Below are 25,649 nucleotides of genomic sequence, written 5' to 3' on the forward strand. Positions count from 1 at the left end.
GAGGGAGGGAGGGAGGGGGAGGGAGAGCAACTAGTATAGAGATTACAGATGAGCGGAACGGATGAACAGAAGCGAGCCATTTGCCTTTTGTAGCCTGCTTCCCTAATTCATAGTAAATGTTATTACAGAGATACAATGGTTACATGAAGCCTTTCGAAGTAAGTTAGTTTTTTTTTTTTTTTTTTTTTAATCAGTTTCCATACATTGCGAAGATACATTATTAAGTCTTCTTACTAATAGCCTTTTGGTATTTCCCTGTCTCAAAAGCTTTATAAATTAATAAGCTGTTTATATCAGTTCTTAGTGAAGAAAAGGGGTCAACTACTTATTATTTAGCAGATTACCTACATTTCATTTTCAATAAGTGTTTCAATAATAATAAATATCTAACTTGGAAAAATAAGTATAATTCTGAAATTATTTTCAGACATTAATAATATAATAAAGATTTGAATCACCATAGCACTGTGGAATTGGGATTTTCTCAAGTTTTCTACTTCTCTTCCTGTACAAAAGACCTTCTATTGCCATTATTTCAGAAATTGGTTAGATGCATTGTAAATGAAAAAATATAAACTATATTAAATGCAATGGTTGTATAACTTCCATAAATTGACCTATGAGCCCTCAAAGTCCCAAAGTAGAATTTCAAGTTGATTCCAAAACAAATTCCTAACGAAGGTCCATCTTTCACTCTCTCTGGTTAGTATGTGTTTTCTTGCTGCTTTTAGAATAAATTTTAGAAATATTTAGGTACTATTGTCATTGTTGTATTGCTGTTGTTGTTGTTATGTGCCGTCGAGTTGGACCCGACTCATAGCGACCCCTCCTTGGGTTTCCAAGGTGGTATCACTACAGAAGTAGATTGCCCCATCTTCCTTCTGAGGAGTGGCTGGTGGGTTTGAACCGCCGGCCTTCTGGTTAGAAGTCAGGTGCCTTAGGCATTTGTTCTGACTTATGATGACCCCATTTTTGCAGAATAGAGCTGCTTCATAGGGTTTTGAAGGCTGTGGGCTTTCAGAAAGAGATTGTCAGGCTGTAGACCAAGGTGCCTCTGGGTGGGTTCAAACCATGAACCGTTTAGTTAGTAGTTGAGAAAAATTTTTGGTAGTTTAGATAATATACTTCTTTTTATGTTATATAAATCATGCCTAATACTGCTTTAATATAAAGGAATGTGCAATGTGCTGTAGTCAAAAATTGTTAGTGAAGACAGTTTGGAGCAGAGCACAGAAAAGACACACTTCTAATGGTGTGGTCAATAGCCATTTATTGTTCACAAAATAAACAGGACCTGGAGGAGTAGAACAGCATATATTATCATCAACCAAGGTTCCCTGAAGTTAGGCTCCCAATCCAGGGTTGCATTAGATTGCATCTAGGTGTGCCCCACTATAGGGATTGGGAGAGTAATACCTAAGCACCTCTCTCATAGAGTTAGATACTAACAGGACAGCTATGTCTACATGCCCAATAGCATATAAGAGAACAAGTAGGGGAAAGGGACAATAAAAGGTGAATGCTGTTAGCCATTAGATGCCATCTGGTTGGTTGTGACTCATTGAGACCCTGTGCACAACAGAATGAAACATTGCTCAGTCCAGTGCCATCCTCACAGTCATTGCTGTGTTTGAGCTCATTGTTGCAGGCACTGTGTCAGTCCATCTCATTGGGAGTATTCTTCTTTTTTGCTGACCCTCTATCAATCATGATGCCCTTCTCCAAGGACTGGTTCCTCAGGATAACATTTCCCGTATTGATAGAGAACTTCCACAAATGCAAGCTGGATTCAGAAGAGGACCTGGAAGAAGGGATACCATTGCTGATGTCAGATGGATCTTGACTCAAAGCAAAGAATACCAGAATGATGTTTACTTATGTTTTATTGACTATGCAAAGGCATTTTTTTGTGTGTGTGGATTCTAACAAATTATAGTTAATATGGAGAGGAATGGGAATTCCAGAAAACTTAATTGTAATCATGAGGAACCTGTACATAGACAAGGAGGCTGTTGTTCGAATGGAACAAGGGGACATTGCATGGTTTAAAATCAAGAAGGGAATGCATCAGGGTTGTATCCTTTCCCCCATACCTATTTAATCTATATACTGAGCAAATAATCCAAGAAGCTGGACTATATGAAGAATATGGCATCGGGATTGGAGGAAGACTCATTAACAACCTGTGATATGCTGATGACACAACTTTGCTTGCTGAAAGTGAGGATGACTTAAAGCACCTACTGATGAAGATTAAAGCGTACAGTCTGCAGTATGGATTAAATCTCAATATAAAGAAAACAAAAATCCTCACAACTAGACCTATAAGCAACATCATGATAAATGGAGAAAAGATTGAAGTTGTCAAAGACTTTGCATTGCTTGGTTTCAAAATGGATGCCAATGGAAGCAGCAGACAGGACATCAGATGATGTATAGCACTGGGCAAATTGGCTCCAAAGGACCTCTTTCAAGTGCTGAAGAGCAAAGATATCTCCTTGAGAACTAAGGTGCACCTGACACAAGCCATGGTATTTTCAGACACCTCGTATGCATGTGAGAGCTGGACGATGAATAAGGAAGACCAAAAAAGAGTTGATGCTTTTGAGTTTGGGTGCTGGCAAAGAATGCTGAGAGTACCATGGATGTAACAGATCTGTCCTGGAGGAAGTGCAGCTGGAATGCTTCTTGGAGGTGGGAATGGCCACACTTCATCTCACCTACTTTGGTCATGTTGTCAGAAGGGACCATGCCCTAGAGAAGGATGTCATGCTTCATAAGGTGGACAGTCAATGAAAGAAAGGGAGGCCCTCAATGAGATAGATTGACACACTGGCTGTGGCAGTGGGCTCAAGTTTAGCAAGGATCATGGAGCTGCCATAGTACCGGGCAGTGTTTCATTCTGCTGTGCATAGGGTAGCTATGAGTCGAAAACGACTCAACAGCACATAACAACAACAACAAGAAGTTAATGAGACCAAGCCTTGCCATCCTCACTTTACAGCATTCTGGCTGTACTTCTTCCAAGACAGGTTTGTTCATTCTTTTAGCAGCCCACGTTATATTCAATATTCTTTGCCGAAAGCATCATTAAAAGGCATCTGTTCTTCTTCAGTCTCCCTTATACATTGTCCAGCTTTCACATGCCTGAGGCAATTGAAAATATGATGGCTTGGGTCAGGCACACCATAGTCCTCAAAGTGACATCTTTGTTATTTCACACTTTAAAAAAGTATTTTCCTATAGATTTGTCCAGTACAGTATGTCATTTGATTTCTTGACTTCTGTTGCCATGAACGTTGATTGTGGATCCCGCTAAAATGAAATCCTTGACAACTTCAATATTTTCTCCATTTATTAGGAGGTTGCTTATTGGTCCATTGGTGAGGATTTTGTTTTATTTGTGTTGAGGTGTAATCCATACTGAAGGCTGTGATCTTTGATCTTCAACAAGAAGTGCTTCAAATCCTCTTCACTTTCAGTAAGCATATTGCAAGTTGTTAACAATTATTCCTCCAATAATGATGTCTTGTTTTTCTTCATATGATCTATTTTTTGGATTATTTGCTTAGCATACAGATTGAATAAGTATGGCAAAAGGATACAATCCTGACATATACCTTTCCTGACTTTAATTAATTATATTGGAATTCCAATTCTTAACAGTGTTATCCATAATTTCTGATGACCCATGTACTCAAATGCTTTTGAATCAGCAATAAAACACAAGTAAACATCTTTCTAGTATTCTCTGATTTCATCCAAGGTCTATCTGATATAAACGATGATATTCCTTGTTGCACGTCTTCTTTTGAATCTCGCTTGAATTTCTGGCAGTTCCTGTCAATATACTGCTCCATCCATTTTTAAATTATCTTCAAAATTTTACTTGCATGTGATATTAATTATGTTGTTTGATAACTTCCTTCTGTTGGATCGCTTTTCTGTGGAATGGGCACAAATATGGATCTTTTCCAGTCAGTTGGCCAGGTAGCTGTCTTCCAAATTTCTTGGCACAGATGAGTGAGTGCTTCCATTGTTGCATCCATTTGTTGAAACATCCAATTGGTGTTCAGTCAATTTCTGGAGACTTGTTTTTCACCAGGAGCTCTGGTGGCATAATACCTAAAGCACTTGACTGCTAACCAGAAAGCTGGCTGTTCAAACCCACCAGACACTCCTCAGATGGAAGTTGGGCAGTCTACTTCCGTAGAGGCAGTAGCCTTGGAAACCCAAGGAGGGGTCACTAATGGTCAGATCTGACTCAATGACATTGAGTTTGGTTTGGTTTATGGCTTGCTATTTACCAGTGCAGGTTGGACGTCTTTCTTTAGTACCATGGGTTCTTGATCATATGTTACCTCATGAAATGGTTGAATGTTGGCTGACTTTATGTACTATTTCCATGTTCTTTTTATATTTCCTCCATTATTCAATATTTTGCTGATAAACTCAAAAAGGAAAATCAAACTCACTGCCACTGAGTTGATTCCAACTCATAGTGACCCCCATCGGGGTTCTGAGGCTGTAAATCTTGTTTTTTTTTTTCCCTCCTGCAGAATGGCTTGTGGGTTTGAACTGCTGACCTTCTGGTTAGCAGCCAAATGCCTTACCCACTACACCACCAGAGATCCTTAGAATCCTTCAATATTGCAACTATAGCCTTGAGTTTCTTCTTCATTTCTTTCCATTTGAGGAATGCTGAGTGTGTTCTCCTTTTTGGTTTTCTAACTCCAGCTCCTTGCACATTTCATTATATTTTGTCTATTTGAGGCACATTTTTAAATCTTCTGTTCACCTTTTTTTTTTTATCAATTCTTCCATTGACTTTAGCTGCTCTACTTTCAAGAGCTGTTGAACTTCTCCATCCTCATAGTCAATTTGATTCTTATGTATTTTATCCTTTCAGATCCATGTGTATGTTTACCATTTATGTTGTTGAAGTAAGGTATTTACAATGAATAAGTCATTGGTCTTGCAAAATCCCATCATGCAATCTCCGGCATCTTTTTTGTCACCAAGGCCATACTTTCCAACTACGAATCCTTCTTCACATCCAGCTTGCCCCTTCCAATCACCAGTGATTATCAGTGCATCTTGATGGCATGTTTGATCAGTTTCAGACTGCAGAAGATAATTTAAAAAAACTTCAGTTTCTTCATCTTTGACATTTGTGGTTGATGTCTAAATTTGAACAATAGTTGAATTAACTTGTCTTCCACTCGCTGGCCATCATTGATTCCGGCTCATAGCAACCCCCATTGTGTTCCCAAGGCATTAAATCTTTATGGAAGTAGATTGCTCCATCTTCCTTCCAGGGGCTTCAACCTACAACCTCTGGTTAGCAGTCAGATGCCTTAGGTACTGCATCACCAGAGCTCCTTGTTTTTCTTATAGTTGTGTGGCTGTTATCCTATAACTGACAGCATTATACTTCTGGATAGATCTTGACAATGAATGCAACACCATTCCTCTTTCATTTGTAATTGCCAGCATAATAGATTATATGATTGTATGATTGAAAATAGCCAACATGTTTCCATTTCAGCTCACTAATGCCTAGGATATCCATCATTATGCATTCCTTTTCATTTTCAGTGACTTCCAGTTTTCCTGTATTCACACTTCGTACATTCCACATTCCAATTTAATGAATATTTGCAGCAGTTTCTCATTTAGAATTGTGCCACATTAGCAAATGAAGGTCCCAAAAGTTTTTGACCATCCATCATTAAAGTCAGCTCTACTTTGAGGAAGCGGCTCTTCCCCTAGTTATGTTTTGAGTGTCTTTCAACCTGAAGATCTCATTATCCAGCACTCTATCAGCGTTGCACTACTATTCATAAGGTTTTCTTTGGCTCTTTTTTTTTGCAGTAGATCACCAAATCTTTCTTCTGCTGTGTCTTAGTTTGGAAGCTCTGCTAAGTGAGACCTGTCAACCGTGGGTACCCTGCTGGTATTTGAAATTGCCTACCTTCCAGCTTGACAGCAATGAGCAAGCGACTACAATAAAAGAAATTGACAGATTAAAAGGAACAAAACAAAACTCACTGCCATTCAGCCAGTTTCGACTCATAGGGACCCTCATTAGGTTTCTGAGGCTGTAAATCTTTACAGAAGTAGATGGCCCCATCTTCCTTATACGGAGCAGCTGGTGGGTTTGAACTGTTGACCTCCTGGTTAGCAGCCAAATACCTTATCCACTACACCACTAGAGAGATAAAAGATGGTAATAAAAGTGGAAGGCTCACTACAAGCAATGGACATCATTTATTGCTCCTGTTAAGATGGGCAATAATCTCCTTATGGCTATTCCAGGTTTCACTGGTATCAAGATCAGTTCTTCCCCTTCCCCTGACTAAGATACTTCAGCTAAGTTCTGGGTTTCTTCAGAGAGTGATAATCTCCCTCTAAGACACATTCTTTACTGTGTGTCCATTACTAGCTCTTAGATCCATTAGCAGTAATGATATGGGGAGGGAGATACAGCACAGTAGTGCACTCTGCAGAGTGGTTTGCATTACCCCAAGGGAAAAAAAAATCATTTGCTTTATCTGGAAATATTTGTTATTTCCAAATAGCAAAAATATATATATCCATCTGAAAATGTTTTCATTCTTGTAAAAAGTAGTATAATAACAGCAATGAAATTGTTGTAGAAGCTAATGGAAAGTTTTTGTGTTTGCTTATTTGAGTATATGCCGAATCTATCATTCCAACACAGTTATGGGCATTCTTGTGCATTCCCCTTCAGTCTTGACTTTATGCAGTCTTGACTTTATGCAGTCTTATTTCCCTCAGTATTTCTTGTATCTCACTGTGAACATGTGATTTAATTTAACCAAATTCTTCTAAAATGCTCTCACATTGTAAATTTAAAAAAAAAATTCCTCAACTACAATTTTTATGATAATATGTTATGAGGACATTCTCAGAGCTAGAAACATATATGTGTGTGAGTGGATATGTATATTTTTGTACATATCATATATTATTTGTTATCAGTATTTTTACTAACCAGCCAAATAAAGGGCATTAAAAATGCCAGGAGACTCAAACCAATTCAATTTATCAAACATATTTGTATTGACAAGATGGTGCTTATACAAGGGAAATATGATTAATACCGAAGGAAACAAATCTTTGAAGCAAGGATGAATGACCAATGTAGGAAAAGCCTCTGATTATACATCTAAATGGGAAAGGCTATGATGATTATGATTAGCGAAGCTATCACAGTTTGCCTGGAAAATAATGAAGGTTATCGGTCAGTTGTCTGGTTTTAAAAACTGAGTAGCTTGTACACTTGCAGTGCTGATTAAAGAAACAACATTTAACTTGAAAATACAAAGCATCTTAAAATACGATGTTTTTCATCAGTTGTATATTCTTCTACACCGTCATCATGTAAGGGGTGAAGCAGAAATGTTAATGGGCAAGTAATTGATAAAGTGCTTTATTTCCATTTTCTTTTCCCTCTTCATAAAAAAGTATTTATCTAATTTGATAAATAAAATGTAAATATAAATGTAATATAAAATAAAATATTATTTATTTAATTTGAAAGCAAAGAATGCCCAAAAGATGTTTACTTATGTTTTATTGACTATGCAAAAGCATTTGATTGTGTGGATAGTAACAAATTGTGGATAACATTGAGAAGAATGGGAGTTCCAGAACACTTGATTGTGCTCATGAGGAATCTGTACATACATCAGGAGGCTGTCGTTCAAACAGAACAAGGGGGTACTGTGTGGTTCAAAATCAAGAAGGGAGTGTGTCAAGGTTGTATCCTTTCACCATACTTATTCAAATTGTATGCTGAGCAAATAATCCAAGCAGCTGGATTATGTGCAGAAGAACATGGCATCAGAATTGGAAGAAGACTCATTAACAACCTGCAATATGTGGATAACACAACTTTGCTTGCTGAAAGTCAGGATAACTTGAAGCACTTACCCATAAAGATTAAAGACTACAGTCTGTAGTGAGGATTACACCTCAGTATAAAGAAAACAAAAATCCTCACAACTGGTCCAATAAACACCTTCATGGTGGATGGAAAAAAGATTGAAGTTGTTAATGATTTCTTATTGCTTGGTTCTACAATCAACACCAATGGAAGCAGCAGTCAAGACATCAGACGACATATTGCATTGGGCAAATGGCTACAAAGGACCTCTTTCAAGTAATGAAGAGCAGAGATGTCTCCTTGAAGACTGTGCTGTGCCTAACCTGAACCATGGTGTTTTCAGTCACCTCTTACACATGTGAGAGCTGGACAATGAATAAGGAAGACTGAAGAAGAGTTAATGCTTTTGAGTTGTGATGTTGGAGAAGAATGCTAAGAGTACCATAGTCTACTAAAAGAACAAACAAATCTGTCCTGTAGGAAGTGCAGCCAGAATGCTCCTTGTAAGCGAGAATGGCCAGACTTCGTCTGACCTACTTTGGACATGTTGTTAGAAGGAACCATTCCTTGGAGAAGGATATCATGTTTGGTAAAGTGGAGGGTCAACAAAGAAGGGGAAGACCCTCAATGAGATGGATAGACTCAGTGGCTGCAGTGATGGGCTCAGGTATAGCAAGTATTGTGAGGCTGGCACAGGACCGGGCATTGCTTTGTTCTGCTGTGCATAGGATCACTATGAGTTGAAGATGACTTGATGGCACCTAACAACAACAACAATTTGAAAGTAATGGCTGATGGCTGAAAAGGCTCAAACTAGTTTAGTATGCAGTGCTGGGCATGCAGGATAATTGTTATATATTCATTATATTTTCCAAATGAAAGTGGTAAAGTTGATATCATTATTGAAATATAAATGAAAATACTTTTCTGAGAAATCTAAAATCTAGCACCAGTTTTCTGTCCCAGTTATTTATTTATTTTGTTGATACATAAGTAATCTTAATTTCTTAACAAGGTCATAAGACCCTTGGTAACCAGGATCCTACTCTTCTTTCTTTTAACACCTGAATAATGCTTTCCACTTAGTAGTTGTTTTAGTAATATCTCAATTTCTAAAGAAATGAATGGGAATTTTTAAAATATATATATATTATGCACAATAAAATAAACCTATTCTCAAAAATATATACATACTTGAAACTCAGTATGTCTAGTTTAAAAATCCAGGTTTTCCTATTTACTTGATCTCTGAATTTAGCTCTGTCACATCATTTCTCCAGACTCAAGTTTTCTCATGTGTAAAATGGAACTGATAATGACTTCTTTGGGAATCAAATGGGATAATGAATGGAAATATTTGGCATAGTATCTGAAATTCCATGGAATTTATCATCATAGTGTTGATAATGATGATGATTATAATGAGGATGAAATGCTTTTGGAAGACTATGTCCTAACATTGCTCCTCATGTTTCTCTCTTTCTAGGTGAAGCATATATGCGATTAAGCAAACTTCCTGAGGCTGAGCATTGGTATATGGAATCACTGAGATCCAAAACTGACCATATCCCTGCTCATCTCACCTACGGGAAACTGCTAGCTCTAACAGTACGTAAATACCTTCCTTACTCTTTAGAAATTGATTTTCTCAGTGTGTAGAGTAGGATAGATGAACTTTTAGACATGCCAGTTAGCTCAGGTTGTTTGGATGTAATGTTGATGATACTATGTTAAAACCTTGCATAGAAAATATAGAAAAGTATATATTTTGGCTATGGGCTTTGCCCTAGATATAATGTGAGAGATCATGATCCTTGATGTAACAAATGGAAATATAAAAACATAAAACCCAGATATATGATTACATACTGAATTGATCATGACAACCGTATTTACATAAAGATGACGTTCTACAAGTCAGTGTTAACGGAGTTGGCTCTAAAGTAAACTAAGTTTGATTCTTTCCAAATAGCCAATGTTACTTGAAATTATGTGTGTGTACTCATCAGAATTACCTGGAATTCCTTCTAATTGACATCATTCCATAAGAGAAGTGGAACCATTGCTTGGCCACCCACTATGTGACAAGCCCTCTGGGCTGGGAGGCCACAGTTCCATGAAAGTAGTGTTAGCTTGCAACATAAGAAGTTCCTGATATTTTACCATTTTTAATCTATGAAATTATCTATTTTATGCAGGGAATTGTTCAAAAAACTTAAGTAAATCTCTATGTCACACAGCTATTATGAAGTTGAACTAGGCTTCAGTTCTCATTTGAATTTAGTATTTGTGTTATTTTAGTTATGTTGTTGTTGTGTGCTGTCGAGTCAGCCCTGACTCATAGCGACACCTCCTTGGGTTGCCGAGGCAGTATCACTATGGAAGTAGATTACCCAACCTTCCTTCCAAGGAGTGGCTGGTGGGTTTGAACCGCCAGCCTTCTGGTTAGCAGTCAAGTGCCTTAGCACTATGCTACCAGAGCTCCTATTTTAGTTATATCACCCAGTATTGATATTTATAAAAAAATAAACATTAGAAAAACATAAAGCTAATAGGCAGGAAGTGAATCCTAAATGAATTCATGAATTCATAAAAAGGTATGTTACAATTACTTAAAATTAAGGACCTTTATTTCCTACTGAATATACCAAACCAGACTCACTACCATCGAGTCTATCCCAACTCATAACAACCCCTCCTTGGGTTTCTGAGGCGGTATCTCTAGAGAGGTAGATTGCCTGATCTTCCCTCCAGTGCTGATAGGTTTGAATCACCAGCCTTCTGGTTAGCAGTCAAGTGCCTTAGGCACTATGCCACCAGATTAAAATCTTTAATTATCATGTATTCATTGTAAGATGCCACTAAATTGGCATATTAAAGAATCTAAACTTGCATACTAGATAACCAGAAAACATCCCACTAAAACATTTCTAGGTGTGCTTAATAAAATACAATAGATGTGCTTTCAATTCTTAACTAAGCTCAAAAATTAGTAAGAGAAATTTCCAGGAGCTAGAAATTCAGAAGAAGCAGAGTTACTGAGTGAAGTGCCAAAAGAACAGTGAACAAAGAAATTGGTAGTCATGTGGGTAAATGGGAATAAGCTTTTACTGTATAAAATATTCAAACAGCATATTTTATTCATAAGAAGAAACAGAATGGGAGGGGTGACTTCAATATTTAAACTGATTTTGAGGAAGTCAGGAAGCACATGGATGTGTGATCACTGATTTATCAGAGCTGTTGTTGTTGTTGTTATGTGCTGTCGAGTCAGTCCTGACTCATAGCGACCCCTCCTTGGGTTTCCGAGGCAGTATCACTACGGAAGTAGGATTGCCCAACCTTCCTTCCGAGGAGTGGCTAGTGGGTTTGAACCGCCACCCTTCTGGTTAGCAGTCAAGTGCTTTAGCCACTATGCTACCAGGGCTCCTATTTATCAGAGCAGAGGACACCAAAGCAGAGGACACCAAATCTACAAGACCCTTGGAATAGAGTAATAGAGGCAATCTAACTTATGCCATAGGAGCTCTGGTAGCATAGTGCCTAAGGCACTTGACTGCTAACCAGAAAGCTGGCGGTTCAAACCTACCAGCCACTCCTCAGAAGGAAGATTGGACAATCTACTTCCGTAGTGATACTGCCTCAGAAACCCAAGGAGGGGTCGCTATGAGTCAGGTCCAACTCAATGGCACATAACAACAACAACTTATGCCATAGAAAAATGGACTTGGAAACACCTGGCATAGATAACAGTGGAAGGCATGTTTGGGGACTGTTCTATATATGCAGCAGTCATATCTCCTCCATGTACACAGTGCCAGCAGCTAGGAACTTAACTTCAAGGCAGGAGAAAAGAGACTCATACCGATGTAGGAGTTGAATGAGAGGTCCAGGAATCAGGACTTCTGAGTGCAAAGTCAAAGGCAGAAAGCAGAGAGACTGAAAAGAGGATTGAATTTAGTATTTCCTTACCCCTTGCAGAATTCCAAGAATGTGGGGTTAACCCCGCCCTCTCAAGAGATTGCTACATTCTTATCTAGACACATTGAATCTTCTAGGGAAAATGTTTCCATATGCTTTTATTCATAAGTCCCCTTCTAAATAACTGCCTCATGAACCAGACACACAAAAGTGAATCCATCTAGTCCCAAAACACAGCTATGCCTTGGGAACTTTGATTTAGTTTCTATTATCTCACTCTTAAGTGTCACCAGGTAACCACCAGTTGCCATCAGTCATATTGGAAAAGCCACAAATGCAGAAGACTTGAACTAAAACAATAGAAGAAGGGAACATGAAGGAACCAAAGAAAATTAGAAATAAACAGTGATCTTTAGAATGAGATGGTAAAGCAGAATACAAAGGAAAAGTTAAATAATGAGAGAATAACAGAGCTTTTAGAAGTTAAAAGTATGATAGCAAAATCATTTTTATTTGAACGATGGAGAACAAAGTTAAGCATGTTTTCTCATGAGCAATCGAAGAAATGAGGAAATAGAAAATATGAAAAGAATTCGGAAAGCAATCTATATTGTTGTTATTGTTATGTGCCGTCGAGTCGGCCCCGACTCATAGCGACCCCTCCTTGGGTTTCCGAGGCAGTATCACTACAGAAGTAGGATTGCCATATTTTTGTTATTGTTATGTGCCGTCGAGTCGGCCCCGACTCATAGCGACCCCTCCTTGGGTTTCCGAGGCAGTATCACTACAGAAGTAGGATTGCCCAACCTTCCTTCCGAGGAGTGGCTGGTGGGTTTGAACCGCCAGCCGTCTGGTTACAGACAAAAAAAAAAAAAGACAAAAGGGGGTAAAATTGCTTAGAATCAAACAGTGCAAGTTATTTCTGCCATTTATAACATCATAATATGTATAGCATAATCATTTGAAAAAGAGATTGTTTTGTCTTAGGGAAACCTCTTCCAGTTCCTGTCCTGATGGGATGATAATTCAGAAAACTCCACTTGTGAATAGAATTAATGTATCTCTTGCCCCAGTTTCTCTTTTTCACGTTCTTATGGAATTTAGATGAAAATATTTTTAATTAAATTGATCAATGTTAATCTTTTAAAAATCTCTACAAGTTTCAGATGCTTAATTTACCAAAAAAGCCATTTTGAAAAGAAAAAATTAAAAACTTAAATATACCTAATGCTGAATATGCCTGGACTGTGACACTAGCCTGCATATGAAAACCATATGTTCTTGTTTATTTATTTATTTATTCTTCTTGTCATGGCTAAATATTTGAAGTTTCCTATATCAAACATGTGAGTTTAAAGGCTACTTTATTCTTTTTAGATGGCATTTTAACATAATTTAGAAGTTTTAATTTACTGAAACATGTGGAAGGAAAGACTATGTATTACAGTCCAAAATTTAATTTTCCCCCACCAAGACTTTTATAGTTTCCGACTTGCTAATTTAGATGAAATACAAACTCTGTTATGGAATGGCTTATGTGCACAGTGCCAAAACTCCACAACCATCTTTAACAGTTTCTTTCTAACTTATGAGATTTGGCAAATTTCTGATCCCAATGGATTGTCTTTGTCTAGTTTTGGGTTTCTTGGCCTGGTAATATGCTATTGACTTAACACAGCACTGGCAAGGTGGAAAATGCCTCACAATTTGACTTCTATATTATTTAAATATAAGACAATATAAAATGGAATTGGCTACTAGTCTCAAGTGAACAGGACTAGAAATGGAGTAGTACTTTTAGCATTTTGTTAAAACTGACCAAAAGCAAAATATGTAAAACATCATCTGTACAACTACATGAGACTTAAACTGAAATAGGGTTTCGTATAAGAATTAATTAGTTATATGAGTTAGGAAAAAATTATTGGTGTATTACTTTTACTGTAGTCTGTAGAATGATTCAGTATATTAAAATTTTCTTTTTTAAAGTTGTTCTTGAAGACTTCGTATAATATTTATATTATTTACAAATGTTCATTGAGATTTAAAGTGTCCCTAAACTTTGGCACATTCATAGATCAAGTTTTTATCATTATTTTTTTTTTTAATCTTTTCATAAAAATATCCTTTTCCTCTCTCTGCTAGCTCAGATTTTATTTTCTCTATGAAATCTTGCCAGACTCTTTCAGGCAGTTATTTTTTTCTTTCTCTGTACTTCCGTAGCCCTGATCTGTTTCTCTGAGTATTATTTTCCAGCTTGAATGACAGCTATAAATCTTTTTGTCTTTAACAGTAGACATAAGGTAGAAACCAATTCTGTGCTCACTTTTTTTTCTCTTTAGTACATATCATTTTACTATCTAACTATCCTTGTACCCACCTCTGTGAATTTAAGATATTTAAGGGATGAGTCTTTATTTAAAGTATTTAAAAGCTGGATCCATGCTTTTTATTTTCCTAGTCTGACAATCATTTCCTCCTTCGTTCCTTCATTTGGTCAACACATGTACAGAGACTCCATACTAAGCCCTCAGTAATATGTGTTTAATAAATGAACAGGAGAGGCACAATTGCAGAATGGGCACTGAGTAACCCTCTGAAACTGGAAGGGGAGGTAGGGACATGAAGGGTGTATATATCTTATGTTCTTCTGCTTGACATGTGTTATTTCATAGATGCCTCATAAAAGAATATTTGTCCCCTTTTTATAAATGAGAAAATGGAGCTTCAAAGATTAAAGAAATATCCCCAAGAATCCAAAGGCTATAAATAGTAGAATTGGATACAACTGTAAGTTTTCGGAATTGAGTGTTAATCATTTTCATTCTGAGCTCCAACATACCAAAACTCATGACGATGGCATAGGAGTGGGCAACATTTCCTTCTGTTCATTTCATTCTGTTCATATATAAGGTCATCGTGAGTTGGGGCTGACTCAATGGCAGCTAGCTAACATTAACAACATTTTTCACTTTTTGTTAAATCGTTTTAAGTATGGTGTTTTTCCCCTTGCTAGACCCTATTTTACTGATTGCAGATTCCAAAAGTAATCCAAAATGTAGAATTAAGGCCATGTTATGGAAAAGTACTTATTCTCCATGTATAAATAGCATATTTTTATATATTATCTTTAAACATTTAGTTTGATTATTAAACTTATTTTTAATATTAGGCATGATAGATCATGGACATAGGCCCTCTGTTTTAGTCTATCAGCACTTTTAGGTCCAATATTATAACTCTAATACAAATTTTCCAGGGCATCCTAGAGAATAGTTCTGCTTTAAGGTCATTGATAGCCTCCATATTTAAATAGAATTGGACCCAGGTGAGATCCTTTTAAAATATATGGAACTTTCATACCAATGTCACATCCAATTAAAATACTAAACACGATCTGAGTTTGAATCATTCTGTTTAAAATTGTGATTTATTCTGTGTTTGAACTTTGTTACCTAGAGGTAATGTCATGAATTTAAAATTGGGCATGCATTAAGAGAAAATGGAAGAAATAGCATTTCCACTATTGTGATATCTCAGATGGTTTTAAAGTTGTTCCTAACGCTATGTGGGTTCTCTAGTTGTATGCTCATGCTTGCTTTGATTTTTTTTTTTTTTTCCCAAATCCTGGTCAGTTTATGTATTCCTCATATTTTGCAGTTTTTGTGAGGCAATAAAATTAATATTGACTTAAATTGTAGTAAAGGCTACTTGGCTGTTAGCTTATTTTCCAGATTTAGGTTACTAGGAGAGAAGGAAGGATATGGGAGACTCTGACAGTAATTCTTGATACAGAAAACCTTTATTTTGGCGACTGTATGGAAGGATAGAGCCAGACTTCTGTGTCTAGCCAAAGTTAATTGAGCTACATAAAACTTCAGTTGTGAAAGTAGTTGAGATTTGATAGCAAAGTTCCATACCCCAGGCGAAGAAGCTGTGTCAGTATAGGAAGTACTAAGCTGTGTTCCTTTGAGTATTAGGTAATTATCATTACTATTTAGAGCTGAGATTCTCATACCCATTCACACACATACACACACACCATTTAGTCCTTTCTAGAGCAAAATTCTTTCAATTTTGCTGGTTGCCCAACATTTGGGTTGTTTTTTGTTTTAGTGTATTATATACGTTATACTGTCATGTTTACACTCAGGGAAGAGAGCAAGAAACAGCACTTTCCCTGTGGCTCGAATTAAACAATTATTACAGGTATGTCTAATTCAAGTTGCAAATTTTATTCTATGGAAACATTAAAAATAAAAACTACCATCAAGTCAATTCTGACTCATAGTGAACCATGTGCATCAGAGTAGGACTGTGCTCCATTGAGTTTGTAATGGCTGATTTTTCAAAAGTAGATTGGCAGGCCTTTCTTCCAAGGTGCCTCTGAGTAGACTCCAACTTGCAAACTTGTAGTTAGCTTCTGAGTGTGTTAACTGTTTGTACCACTCAGGGACTCCATTATATGAAAATGGAAGGTATAAGAGAATATATATCATGCTCTGGTAGCATAGTGCCTAAGGCACTTGACTGCTAACCAGAAGGCTGGTGGTTCAAATCCCCCAGCCACTCCTCAGAAGGAAGATAGGCAATGTACTTCCATGGTGATACTGCCTTGGAAACCCAAGGAGGGATCACTATGAGTTGGGTCCCACTCAACGGCACATAACAACAACAACAACTGAAATATAGGATGAAATATAGAAGAAAGTGTTTAATCCAGGACAGTCTTGAGCTAAGCATTCTGTCTGAAGTTGCCTTATGTGGGCATGGTTTAGCATTCTGGAGATAATGTGGTTATCATTGTATTGTTTTTGTTCCGAACCATAGTGAATCTGATGATTCATTTTTGTAGACCCTCCACCTTAATATATGCATTTTATTACCTAGAATCAGTCTTAAAATTATTCTTCTTTTTGTTATAAGTAACACATGTTTAGAATCCAAATATAATCTCCAAAATGAATCTAACTTTCACTGTGCTTTTGCATATTGGTTAGTAGACAACCCAAAGTAAACCCACTTGCCATTGAGTCGATTCTGACTCATAGTGACCCTATAGAACAGAGGAGAACTTACCCCATAGAGTTCCGAAGGCTGTAAATCTTTATGGAAGCAGACTGTCTCGTCTTTCTCCCATGGAGTGGCTGGTGGGTTCAAACCAGCAACATTTTGGTTAGTAGCAAAATGCTTACCACTGAGTCACTAGAGCTCCTTTAGTTAGTAGAAAGTATTAAATTTTCTTTGGCAAATATTTTCAGGAACAACAAAAGTTAAATCCTTTAATGCTTTGGTACTAAATGTTACATGAAATAATTTCAGCTGCTTTATAATGCGCTGTGGTGGTGCAATGACTAAAGCTTTTGGCTGCCAACTAAAAGTTTGGCAGTTCAAACCTATCAGCCACTCTGCAGGAGAATGATGAAACTGCAGCCTTGGAAACCCTTTGCAGCAGTTCTGCTCTGTCCTATTGGGTCACTATGGGACAGAGTCTACTTGATGGCCGTGTGTTTTGGTTTGGTTTTATATTTGTATACATGTGCTGCTATATTTGAATCGAAATGTTAACTTTTCATTTACTTGAGTGAAATTAAAAAATAAGACTATATTGTTTTGAATCTAACTTACATGTCGTTATCTTGTTGGGTACTGTAGTTGATATGTAGTTACAATTTAGTGCAATTTAAATAACCCACCTGGCTCAGGCCCTCATGATCCCAAGTTCTGTGATATCTCATGTTTCTACAGTGATGTAGATGAAGAATTGGCTTTCATGTAAATGCCTGTTACACATAGGTTGGCTTCCTGGATGACTCTCAGTAACCAATCCTTTATTTTAAAAGAAAAAGAAGAAGAAGAAGAAAGAAAGAAAGAAAAACTGGGTTTTAGTTACATTTGTTGACACTGAACTTTGTCTCATGCTCAGTAATGGACAGTCATGATACAAAGACCAACATGGTATTTCTTCGCCCTCAGAAGCCTTTAGTCTGTTCTTTTTGGGGAAAATTAAGCAAATTTTGACAAAAGCTATCTATAGCTACTTCAGCTGTGAGCTACCATGCTTGTGGTTGGTGGAAGTAGCTTCTGTTTCAGAAAGGACAGTTAGCTGGATACTTTAATTCTATTTCCTTACTCTTTAATTTTTATTATAGGCATGGAATCTCATGTCATGTGGTAGACATTTTTTTTTCCATTTCACAGTTCTCTAATTTGTTAAATAAACCCCATTGACACACTATTCTAAATGACTTAACTTCATTACTTCCAGCTTGCTGTTCTTTCCACTACATCATAAAGCATGAAAACATTTTCATGTGAGTTAAACTCTGTTTTTAATTTATGTTTTATATTTTATTTCCTTAGCTTGATAATTTTTTCCTAATAATGTATCAAGGAAAAGGAAAAAAATGAGTATCTGTCATTGTTAAAATAGCATCCTGGTCTAGCCCATGAAAGGTGCTAGAGAAAATACAGTTTAAAAAGTAAATGTCTTTTCTTCCAAGTGGGTAGGTAGGCCAGCAATTTTACAAAAGGACGTTGCCTTTTTTTTTTTTTTTTTACTGTGACATTTGAATATGTGTATGTATGTGTGTAGATATATATATGAGTATGTGTGCATATCTGTGTGTATCTACTCTAGAATATAAACGTTTTCGTTTTTGCTATCTCAAAACTAGTTTTAAAGCCAGTTTGGCCGTGAGCATGAATACAAGCCCATAATAGTTTTTGTCATTTCCCTTTAAATTTATCTGCATTACATTTAAGGCCTATGAGCCTGAGCAGACTGAACCCTATAAAGATGTAAAATGTTTCATTAGTTTTTATTAAAATTATGCTTGCTCCAAACATAGCTAATTCTGGACTTGACTTCCTTTTTTTCCTAAGTTTTGGGCTTCTAGGATGTGTGAACTCAGTCATTTCATATCTCCCATGGCATTTATCCCCATCTGTTGCTTTCCTATATAGTAAAGAATTAAATAATACGTATGGGTAGCCTTTGGCCCTGCCTTTTGAGTGGCTGTATCAATCACAGTACCTCCTGAGATGAGATGACACTGTTTATCATACACTGAACTAGGAACTTTATATAGAATTGATGTGTTTGTATTGTGGCATTGGCAAAGAATATTGAATGTACCATGGACGTGTAGAAGAATGAACAAATCTGTCTTGGAGGAAGTACAACCAGAATGCTCCTTAGAAATGAGAATGGCCAAACTTCATCTCACATACTTTGGTCATGTTGTCAGAAGGGACCAATCCCTGGAGAAGGATATAATAGTTAGTAGAGGGTCAGTGAAAAAGAAAAGAACCCTTAGGGTGATGGGTTGACATAGTGACAGTGGACAGGCTCACTCATAGCAGTGATTGTGTGGATGGTGCAGGAGCAGGCAGTGTGTCGTTCAGTTGTACATAAGGTCTCTAGGAGTTGCAACTGACTCAATGACACCTAACAACGACATTCTATGGCTTCCTCATACAGTCTTATGAACTTTAGAGACCTGGTTATAGATGAGAAAGCTGAGGTTCACCAAGGTGAAATACAGCTCTGTCTCCAAAGCCCATTACATTATATTTCTACTCCTCTCGCCCCTAGTTGTACTATTTAATTGCTCTTTAGCCTCTACTTTATTTTTGGTAAAATGTGATGCCTCATGTGCACTCATGTGTATCAATAATTTCAAAATGCATAAAAAATTATTTTTAAAATAAATCGTAATTCAACTTTTAGATTTTCCTCAAATTTAATTCTCAAATGAAAGGTATTTCATATATACCAAAACACCAAACCAAACTCACTGCTGTTGAGTTGGATCCAATTCATATCAGCCTTTCCTTGGGTTTCTGAGGCATTATCACTATGGAAGTAGATTGCCCAGCCTTCCTTCCGAGGAGTGGCTGGTCGTCAGCCTTCTGGTTAGCAGTCAAATCCCTTAGGCACTACGCCACCAGAGCTCCTATTTCATATATATTTATCTTTAAATGAAATAATAATAATAATAAAGTTATAATAAGGTTGTAAATGATAGCTAATTTTAAAAAGTATTATTTGTTTGTGGAAAGTAACAAGAAACTAGCCAGTAATAGTGAATTTTAAAATTGAGCTTTTCATTTAATTTATAGTTGAATTTTTTTTAAGGGTGTTGTATCTATATAGTTTCCCTCACATTTGAACATTGGAAGGAAACCTTTTGGTACTATGGATTGCAGGGGGTGGGGAATAGGAGGCCTAGGTGAATTGACACTGACCTTTATCTGGTCAACGAGTTGGAGCCAGAGCACCTGAACACTTAACTGCCTAGTAATTTATTTCTCCTCACAGTGAAAGGCATAATTCTTCTAAAAGGCTTAAAATTGCAGGACTTCTAAGATATAATTGAGGCTCTTTGTCAAAAGTGACAGGATGTGGTATGGTCTTGAGTTATGCTATTACTCAGTGTGCATTGTAATGACAGTACTTTAGGTAGAAGACAGCAACACACAGAAAGATTTATGCATAATAGGACCCTTTGGTTGGTTTGACATTATCCTCTGGCATTGGGTTTAAGATGACACCCTCCATTGTATAAAGCCATGTATTATAATGTTATATAACTGAAAAATAGGTAGTATCGTTGTTAGATGTAATGGTCAGTCTGAGAAATTTTCATCCCTGAAAAATGGAACTTGAAGATATTATCTACTATCTAGTTTGTTCTATTTCTTATATCTTGGGATGAAATAGTAACAGCTAAAAAAAAAAGAACAGAATTTCTCTTTTTGAATCAGAAATTTATTTACTTACTTTATATGGAAAATTACTGATTAGGAGCTCGTGGTGTTATGCTTTAAGATAATTTTTTGCAAATTTCAGAGAGATTACTTCCATTGAGGCAGAATTATATAAAATATACTGCTCTGACAAAGATTTTCTGAATACGTCCATTTTTTAAAAAAAATTTTACTGTGATTTGGATGAAACTTTACCAAGGGGACTTGTTCTCCATTCAACAGTTCATACATACTTCATTTTGCGACACTGGTTACACTGTCTACAGTGTAGCAGCTCTCCTCCCACTTCCTCCCTATGGTTGTCCTTTTCCCGTGGCCCTCTGGCCTGTGCATTCCTGGCTACCTACCTTTCTACCTGTGCAAATGCTGCCCTTCTGATCTCCCATGGTTGATTGTTCTTGGGAGTGCATCTCCCTGGTGTAGGTGTTCAGCTCCTGGGCCTGTCTGTTATTTGGCTGAGAATAAAACCATGCAATGAAAGTGTCTATTTTTTTCTTTATCTTCAGCACTATATTTCTACTTATGTGGAAGAAGGGGTCTCCCTTCCTGTCCCCCTCACTACTTCAGCACGTCTTAACCTATATAGAAGGCACTGAGTTTGATATATTTGCTTTTCACTGTAAATATTAGCGAAACTGAGTAAGTAATGATATATACATGGGAAAGAGTATTTTTAGTGAGAATAAAATGGAGAATTTCAAACATATTGCAGTTTAAGCTTACAAGAAGATTTTACCACTGTCATTACTGTTTTGATAGTTTTGAATAAAGCAGTTTTTCTCAAAATGTGTTCTCTGGAACACACACACACCCACAATCTTGTCAGTGTGGGAAAAACTGCATAACTACTAACTAACTAACTTACTGCCATAGAGTCAATGTGACTCATAGTGACTCCTCCTGGAGTTTCCAAGGCAGTATCTCTATGGCAGTACATTGTCCAAAATATGGCCTTCTTGAAATATATTAGTATACACATTAGCCATAAAAGACTCTGAAGGTCTTGTACTTAAAGCTCCATTTACTATAATTTGTTATGGAACCCTTTTTTCCCCAAGTTAGACTTTTATTTTCCTGAGACTAAATATTCCACCAAATGAACTTTGGGGCATTTTAGAATATAGCAGACTGAATGGGTGCAAGGCATAGAGAGTTGAGTTTTTGATATGAACATAGGTGAAAGTACACTGATATTTACCTGGTTAATTTGTCAATCACTGAGTTGGAGCCAGAACACCTGCTTGCTGAGCAATTTTCTCTCCTTATAGAGAAAAGCATATTCTTTCACTTATTTTTTAAAAGATGAAATTCTTAAGAAGTCAGTATTAAATGTCTAAGAATTTCACAAAATTGTGTATGTTTTATAGGTGGACAGAGATTGCAGGATAGTTCCTGGAAATCAGGATGAGATGCCACTAAAAAGTGAAAATATTAATTGAAAAATGACAAACCATGAGTGGATATTTTGAAGGAAAAAACTTTGTTATTAACAGTGGGGCTAGAGCTTTACTTACTTACTTATTTGTCTAATAGTAAAAAACAAAAATGAATTGAGCTATGAGTTGAACTGTGAGGATAATGTTATGGTGTGGTTGAGGTTGTATTTGCGGTCCTCAGAATACTAGGTATTGTTGTGTGCTCTCTAGTTGACTCCAACACATAGTGATACTGTATGATAGAGCAGAACTGCCCCATACGATTTCCTAGGCTTTAATCTTTACGAGAGGAGATCACCTGGTCTTTTAATTCCACGAAACCACGGATGGGTTTGAACTACAGTTTCTAGCTCTTTTTCTTTGTCTTTCTCAATCTATGTCTATGTCTGATTACATGAGGAATCCCAGGTGTTCTCTGGCTGTATCACACATTTTTGTTTTGCCATGACACAAAACATAGTATATTTTATAGAGTAAATGATCAATAGATGTTTTTTTAGTATTTTAAAAATATGGAAACAAATATAATCAATCTTCATTATTCACAGATATAATATTTGCAACCTTGACTATCACTAAAATTTATTCATCAGTTCAAAACCAATACTTAAAGGCAGTTTTGCAGTCATTCACAGATATTCACAGAACAGCAAAAAATAAGAGTCACCCAAAACTCACTTATTCCCAGCTGAACTCCAGCAAGGAGATACACAGCTTTTTGTTTCAGTTCTCATACTGTAAACAAGTGTCTTTTTGTGTCTGCTTATTCCCATATTTTTTGCATTTTTGTGCATTTATTGATTCTGCTGTTTAAAATGGCCCCCAGGTATAGTGGTAAAGTGCTGTCTAGTGTTTCTTAGTGAAAGAAGGCTGTGATGTGCTTTAAAGACAATATATGTGTGTTAGATAAGCTTTGGTTTAGGTACGAGTTATGGAGGTGCAAAAAGGGTAAGGAGGCCACATCTTCTGACTTTCTTTAACCACACAAAAGGAAAACAGAAGCACTGTCAGTAGCCCAAGGTCCATTACTGCAAGGCCAGACATGCTGCCTCCCTCCAGCCCTTTCACCAATTGTTCCCCCCAAAGCACCCACCACCTCTATCCTGGGTTCGATAATTCGCTGCAGTGGCCACACAAAACTCACAGATTACGGGGTTTATTAGGGAAGCACCAGGCTACAATTCACATTCAGGAAAGAATGCTCAGTCTCTGTCTCCCAGCCCACCATCTCTCCGCCAGCAGTCTCTCTCCCAGCAGTGCGTGCCCCTCGGTGTCTCACTCAGCAATGCGTGTCTCTTGCATCTCTTTCCCAGCAGCGTGTGTCTCTTTCAGCAGCACGTCTTTGTCAACCAGCAGTCAGAGATGGACATCTGCCTCTAGGAGGCCTCCTTTTGAGCCTGGCAGCATGGCCAAACTAACCAATCATAACATTAGAATCCTAAGCACCTGAGAGAGAGCAGGAACCTCCCAGAACATTGCTTTGTGTTGCACCCAACAGAAATAACCTAAGTGGATGGCTTTAACAATCAGCAGCTCAAGACAAATCCCATCACAGAGTCGATTGCCAGTCATTATGGGGAACGACTACTACCAGCTGCCCAGCCAAGTTGATACCTGACCTTAACTACCACACTACCCCAAACAGGCATGGATAATGGAATTTACAATACATCACAGAATGGAGGAAAATGGCTAGAAGGGCCACATCAAGCAATTCACCGCATTGCACCCCCTGGCTCTTCTAGCCATTAGCCCTTTTATAGTTGAAAGATTAATTTGCCCCTCCCAATCATATTACTGGTCGCAAGGCCATTAACAATTAGCCTTTCAGCAAGGCAAAGAGTCCTAAGGGTGAGATTATTCAGATACCAGCCATTTAGGTCTGCTGTATTTGTCCATCTGATCCAAAAGTTTTTCTCATTATCATCCTTACAGTATCTGATAATATTTAACTGAGATAATATTATTCCCTTGTTCTGAGTCTGTCTTTAGGTATCAGCATAATGTTGGATTTCCCCCACTGCATAACCCATTCATTCCTTTACCTTCAGCTATTATTTCTCCTTCCTTCCATTCGTCATTTATTTTAACCCAGACTTTCCCACCTTGGGAGGGGACATCAAATTCAGCTATTGTGCCTATCCATATTGCTGGTAGCAAGATCAGTCTAGCAAGTGCTTCCCCCTCAGTCCATTCCCATTCATGCTGGGTATGGTTACGCAGGTACAAAATTAGTGGACTATTTCGACCACTGGGCAGGATCGTAGTATTCACTGTCAGCCCGAGTCTGGCCAAATGAGGAAAAGGTACAATCCATCCCATGAGGTCCTTGGGAATTCTGGCATACAGGTTCAGAGATATAGACACAGTTTCTTGCTTAGGGATCACCCCAGCCTCTGGCACCCACAGCTGCATCCCAGGTCCAGGGACCACGGCTTCTGGCAGGAAGAAAGCAATGTTAGGTGATGTGGGGAAAAACTGTACAGTGGCACCAGCATCCTCCCCCACCCCTTCTTCCCTAGATTCCCCAGAAAAGCATAGGAATCTGTCGAATGGTGATCCTCCCTTCACCCCCCCTCATGTTGAATGTGAGCACACATTTATGAAGGCGTGTGAGCTAGCCCTTTAGGCTTTTATCTTCCCCAGTTTTAGACAACAAATGTGTCAATTGCCCATTCCAGTTCTCTATCAAATCATTACTTTGAAGATGGTATGCAGCATGGTATGTCCACTTAATGTGATGTTTTTTGGCCCATTGCTGCACCCTATGGGATGTAAAGTGTGTTCCTTGGTCTGAGGAAATATAACTTGGTGGCCCAAATTGGTACAGTATCTTTTGTTCCAATCCTTTAATGGTGTTTTTGGCATTTGCATCTGTCACAGGATAAGCAAAGCCCACTCCAGAGTATCTATTCCTGTGAGGACTTATTTAGCCACCTGGAGCCACTGGTGTCATTGGTCCTATATAATCGACTTGACGGCTGTGTTCAGGGCTTTCCCCCCGGGGAGTCTGCCCCATAGCCATCTGTAACCGCTGTCTTTCCTGCTGACAGAGCAGTCCTTATTGGCATTTGTGCCTCAGAGGGTGCAAGAGGGATGTGCCTTGATTCAGCCCATCTCTGCATTGCTGCAGCACCCCCATGTCCACTCATCTCATGAACTCAATTGGCCACCTCAAGGGAGCATACTAACAAATCCACTTGCTGATTCCAATACCTTCTGATCCAGGAAGGGGATTCTTCTGATGGGCATTGACATGGCTTACTCTAATGCGTCCTCTGAACTCCCAGAGTCTTTCCATAGGTCCATGCCCCGCATATGGGTCCCCTTAACAGTCCAATTTTCCATCGCCCATTTGCCTGACCATATAGCCAGGCCATTGGTGACTGCCCATGAATCCGTGAAAATCCAAACATATGGGCTCTCACCATTGCCCAATTCTTCCATGACAGCTAAGAAGACAGCATGCAGCTCAGCCCATTAGGCTGACCTGTTTTTGCCTTCTTCAATAAGGGTCTTTCCGTCTGCTGGTCTTAATGCAGCAGCTTTCCATGTCAGTTGTTGTCCATGTACCCTGGAGCTGCCATCTGTGAACCAAGCAGCCTTCT

At 37.9% G+C, this 25,649-nt stretch overlaps 1 protein-coding gene across 1 annotated transcript in view; it reads left to right on the forward strand.

Moving 5' to 3' along the window:
- TMTC2 (transmembrane O-mannosyltransferase targeting cadherins 2) overlaps positions 1 to 25,649 on the forward strand; it is a 661,377-nt gene that overhangs the window by 435,063 nt on the left and 200,665 nt on the right. Inside the window, exon 8 of the mRNA XM_007955475.2 lies at positions 9,399 to 9,520. Coding sequence (XP_007953666.1) covers positions 9,399 to 9,520 — 122 coding nt within the window. The remainder of the gene's footprint in view (positions 1 to 9,398; positions 9,521 to 25,649) is intronic.

The sequence above is a fragment of the Orycteropus afer genome, unplaced genomic scaffold (genome assembly GCF_000298275.1).
Source record: "Orycteropus afer afer isolate SDZICR_OR568_19922 unplaced genomic scaffold, OryAfe1.0 scaffold00504, whole genome shotgun sequence".
Lineage (NCBI taxonomy): Eukaryota > Metazoa > Chordata > Mammalia > Tubulidentata > Orycteropodidae > Orycteropus > Orycteropus afer.